The sequence below is a fragment of the Galeopterus variegatus genome, unplaced genomic scaffold, assembly GCF_000696425.1.
Source record: "Galeopterus variegatus unplaced genomic scaffold, G_variegatus-3.0.2 Scaffold9582, whole genome shotgun sequence".
Taxonomy (NCBI): Eukaryota; Metazoa; Chordata; class Mammalia; order Dermoptera; family Cynocephalidae; genus Galeopterus; species Galeopterus variegatus.
Genome location: NW_007735693.1, coordinates 18,212 through 23,294, shown reverse-complemented (window position 1 = coordinate 23,294; position 5,083 = coordinate 18,212). Strand labels below are relative to the sequence as shown.

The 5,083-nt window shown below is 33.0% G+C and overlaps 1 protein-coding gene across 1 annotated transcript; it reads right to left on the bottom strand.

Moving 5' to 3' along the window:
- Positions 1-1,890: 1,890 nt before the first annotated feature.
- On the bottom strand, positions 1,891-3,709 carry OMD (osteomodulin). Its single transcript, XM_008593729.1, has 2 exons — positions 2,770-3,709; positions 1,891-2,240 (listed from the first exon to the last, which is right to left on the bottom strand). Exons 1-2 carry the CDS (start codon positions 3,707-3,709, stop codon positions 1,933-1,935), a joined length of 1,248 nt encoding a protein of 415 aa, XP_008591951.1. The 3' UTR covers positions 1,891-1,932.
- Positions 3,710-5,083: the final 1,374 nt, after the last annotated feature.

Genomic DNA, 5,083 nt, shown 5'->3' with positions numbered 1-5,083 from the left:
AAGAAATTGCAAGAAAAGGAGAGATGGTCTTTAAAATTATTTTACCTCTGTTGAAAGTGTGTTTGCCCATATTATGAGCTTTTTATTGTTTTTTTATTGAAACATATTGATTATACATATTTATAGGGTACAGTTATATTTCAGTACATGTATATAATGTATGATGATCAAATCAGGGTAATTAGCATATTCATCATTGGAAAACTTAATCATTTCTTTGTGATATGAACATTTGAGCATTTTATTCTTACCTTTTCTCTCACACTCATTTCTTTTAGTGTCACAGTTGCACATTGTACTCTGGTTTTTTAATTTAATTTAATGTTTTTGATACTCCATTTCTTGATCTCTTATTGCTAAGTCTTCTTCACCAAGTGACTGGATGAATGTTGAATATGGATTGTTGAGGTTGTCCCTGGGGACAGGTAGGTGTTCTGGTTCTGATCATGCTAATAATCTACTCAAAGATATGAAGAGCGTTAAACGTGCCGTTTTAAATATCTCCAGAAAAATAAAGACTCACAAGCTTGAAAACTACTTCTAAAATATAATTTTACTCGTCTGATTGTTGCATATTGTCCAAATTGTTATAATTTGTTTTTTGGCTTCCATGTACCATTAGCCCCAGATTATTATCTTGGTAAATCAAGAGAGTTCATCAGAGCATCAGGTAATCTTCATTATGAGGCATACTTAAAATGCTTCAAAATGACAGACTAAAGAATAAGTGATTATTAAAGTTTTAAAGGAGATGTTAAAATCTGTCATTTAAATTTTAAGGAGACTATATTCAGTATATTTTAAGGAGACTATATTAGCACTACATAAATAAACATTGGCTGATAAGCATATATGTTTCTAATGTATTATACTATGAAAACAGTGTTTAATAATATTGATAGAACTTTATTTTGCCAACATTAACTTAACCTTGTGAACAAAGCAGTTGTTAGAAAATCACTATGTACCTAAACAAAGAGAACTTTCTCTAATTAAATTTACTATAAAAACATTTATCCCACTTAAAGTGGAACACAGTAAAGATTGTTTTGGACAGTTGCTGAAATTTGTTAAAATACAGATTGCAGTGAGGTAATCTGGTGTTTTTTAGTTATCCAAATACAGGGTTTATAATTTTGTTGCCTTGGTGCTCGAGAGAAAAATGAGATTAGTTGATTTCATGAGTCTGTATGCCTTTGATCCTTAGTAGAGTGGCCCCTTGAAAATCAAAATTATCACCTTATACTCTGTAAGTGTTGAGCCAGGGAGATGGATGTCAGTGACGGGATCACAAATACAATTGTGAAAGCTTTTCTGGAGATGTGGTCAAAGGAAATAATCTATTTCTTAAAAGAATTGCTGCTTGTTATACTAATGTGCCCACCTGTCATTAAAACATTGTCCTCCTAGGGATCGAAAGGACATGGCTCTGAGTCTTCACTGCTAATGCCACTTCCCTCATCATTCTTAGAAAAATTACTGTTAACAGAGGCTTGTTATACTAATGTGCCCACCTGTCATTAAAACATTGTCCTCCTAGGGATCGAAAGGACATGGCTTCTGAGTCTTCACTGCTAATGCCACTTCCCTCATCATTCTTAGAAAAATTACTGTTAACAGAAATGGCATACTCTCTTTTTTCCCAACATCGTATTTCTATGTTTAATAAGAGTATAAGAAACCATTAAAGTTTAGCTTTTGATTCCCACTTGTTCTAATTTATATTTCTAAAGATTTGTATTATTTTGAGTAAGTTCTAATCCTACATCGTGATGCAAATGTCACCAACAACTTAAATTCACTTCTGATCTTACACTAATACATAATTTTAGATATTACTTTTAGCCATACATGTTTAGTTAGATGTACCATATTGTAAGGTTTTGTGAAGTTGTAAATGGACACCTATATAGTTTCTTGCTAATCTTGACTTTAGTTAAAATGAGGGTCAAAGTGCTCTTCTGGTCCTTCTTGTTCTTGGTCCTCGTGAGCTCTGTCAGGGTCATCATGTTCATCACTATCATCTTCATCTTGAAATCTGAAAACTTGGGTCTTCAGTTGTATTGTTTGACCATTACTGCTTCTTTGTTCACCATAATAAATACTATGTATATGAGGGAAGCAGAAGAAGATGTATGAGCTTATTGGTTCTTTTAGCTTGTTTTGGTCCACACGAAGGTATGTTAAATGGTGGTGATGTAACGGGTCAATAGAAGGACACATTGCTGTAACATTGATCTCTGAAAAATACAAATTAAAAATTAATCTTGCTGCATTATATTCATAGTTCTATGTTGGATTTTATGTTATATAGGATATAGTTTTATAATTAAAATACTTATAAGTGGAATTAGGTTTAATTATTTTTTTACATTAATCAAATAGAAAATGAAAGTATAAATGAATTTTATATTACCAAAATAAATATGGCTTCCTTGGTTTTTCTGATTACTAAGTAATAAATTGTTAGTAGAAACAATCTCAGAAAGAAAAAAAAGTAAAAATCATCTACAGTCCCACTACTCAGGATACTCATATTTCTTTTTATACTCTACAGCACTATTTCTCAGTATTAAGAATAAAATTTATTAGAAAACACTATAAGCTTAATAGCACATCTTCCTCTTGGGCCAATTTCTGCTATTAGTAGCCAGTTTCAAAGCAACCATTTTCAGCAATGTGTAAAACATAAGATTATCAAAGATTTATTCTTTAAAAGGTCAAAATACCATTCTTTCTTTCTTCAAAAAATAACAAAATTATACATACTTTCTATTTCATTATTCTCTAGGTATAAGTGTTCCAAACTTCTTGGAATATAGAATGCTTGCTTCAATTTGTTATGTCCAATGTTGAGCTCTATAAGGTTGGAAAGATTAAAAATATTATATGGGATATCTTGCAGGTTGTTGTGTGACATTCTTAGAGCATGAAGTTTTGGAAGTTTGTCAAAGTAATTTTCTGGTATAGAAGAAATTGAATTATTTTCTAAAGACAGATACATAAGTGAAGAAGGCAAACCAGGAGGCATTGATTCTAATCTGTTATTACATAGGTTTAGCTGCATTAATTTTTCCATTTTGGCAAGAATTTTTTCTGTTAACATAGAGTCATGGAGTTGATTACAACAGAGATCAAGCATGGTCAAGTTTACTAGTCCATCCATGGCATTTGTCTGCAGTCTGGAGATTTCATTGTAACCAAGAAGGAGTCTTTCCAGGGATTTAGGAAGAGGAAATGGAAATTCTTCTAAATTGTTATGCTCCAGGTGAAGTTGTAGTAGATTTGAAAACTTAGCAAACACACCATAATCAATCTTTTGAGATCTAATTTTGTTGTGGCTGAGGTTAATTTCTTTAAGATGAGTTGCATTGATGAATGAATTTGCAGTCACAGCCTCAATTTCATTGAACTGAAGGTAGAGTTGCTGAATGTGCATTGGAATATTTGGGATAATCTTGAGTTTGCGATTGTCACAGTACATTGATGATGGAAAGTTAGTTGGACAGAAACATTCACTGGCACAGCCTAAAGTATACTGATGAAAAGGAACTCCATATTCTGCATTTTGACGAAATTGGAATTCTGGTTGGTAGTCATCATCTGACTCTTGGTCATAATCTTCATCCCATTGGTAAGTTTCATATTGGCAATATACTTTGACTCCAAAAAGGAAGAAAAGGACACATACTAGACTTAAAAAGCCCATGTTCTTTTTTTCTTGGCCTATTGCAAAGAGAAGAAAAAATATGTGTTGTGGGAAAAGTGAGTAAAAGTGAGAATAATTCTTATATAAATTGACAGTTATAAAAAAAAATGTATTATACCTGTGTGTATAAAAGAGTATCCAGAAGGAATGGGCAATGCTCAAATCAAAATTAATGCTTAAGTAGCAATGATGTGGAATTAAAAATCACTTATTACATTGAACCATTGAACTACAGCCAAAATTCTGGTGTTCTCGACTTTCTACTAAGTAACCGTCTTTTAAGAGAATCTCAGTTTATCTTGCTTACTGGAGTATAGATTTACAGTGATAGCGTGACATTGCTCATGCTGTCTGGTGCTCCCTCCACTATAAATCCTGGATGTTCTTACCAACTACTGGACCCTTTAGTGATGGTCATTACCTATGAGAAGAGAGACCTATATTTCAGTTAGAGAGCTTTTGCCCAGGAGATTCTGTCTTAATATTAAGCCAAAATTCTCCTCCCTGCAACTTGTTTGCTGATACTCTTTTCTGCCTTCTGGAAGACCATGAAATACTCCCTTTTATGTGATTATGAGATATTTAGAAATAGCTATCAAGTTTCCTCTTAGTGTTTGCTGTCCAAACCTAACTGCACCTTCAAATTTTCCTCATGAAACAGTTTTCAGAATGCAGTATTGCATTCTGGCATTCATTTGGTATTTCATCTCTGACTCTGCTTGAATAACTACTCCAAATCCCAAATACACACAATATTTACATTCTACAAAGTTTGTTTCTAATAGATTAAACTTTACATTTTTCCTCCTAGCTTCCTTTTTGCACTAATATTTTTTAGATAAGTCCTAGATATACAAATATTAAAAACACACTGTCCTTGTCTCCCAGGATTTTAAAGTCTAGTAGAGGATCAGAGAGACATGCAATGTGACACAGCAGGAGGTAATGATTGTGTGGAGTAGGACCATAAAGGGGAAGCCTTCACAGATATTAACACTTGTTTGCGCTGCAACTGTAAGTTGTAGGGAAGAGTGGATTGTGTCCGAGATAAGGAGCCAGAAAACCTGCATTTCAGTCCTGTCACTTACCATGTCTAGCTCTAACCTCATCAAGAAAATGAGAGTTACAATTATAGTTGAATTATACCCAGTCTACTTATCTCACCTGTTTATTTTGTATCTTGCTTGCTTATCTCATCTGATAGTTGTTAGGATTATATGAGATAGGCATGGAGAAGTATTTTGGAAACTGAAAACTGCTATACAGATGGAAGAAGCATATTATTTAGGAAAAAGTTTTTTTAAAATCATACCTCTTTTTTTTTTTTTTTTTTTCCTTTTTGTCTTTTTTCGTGTCCGGCAACGGATCGCAACC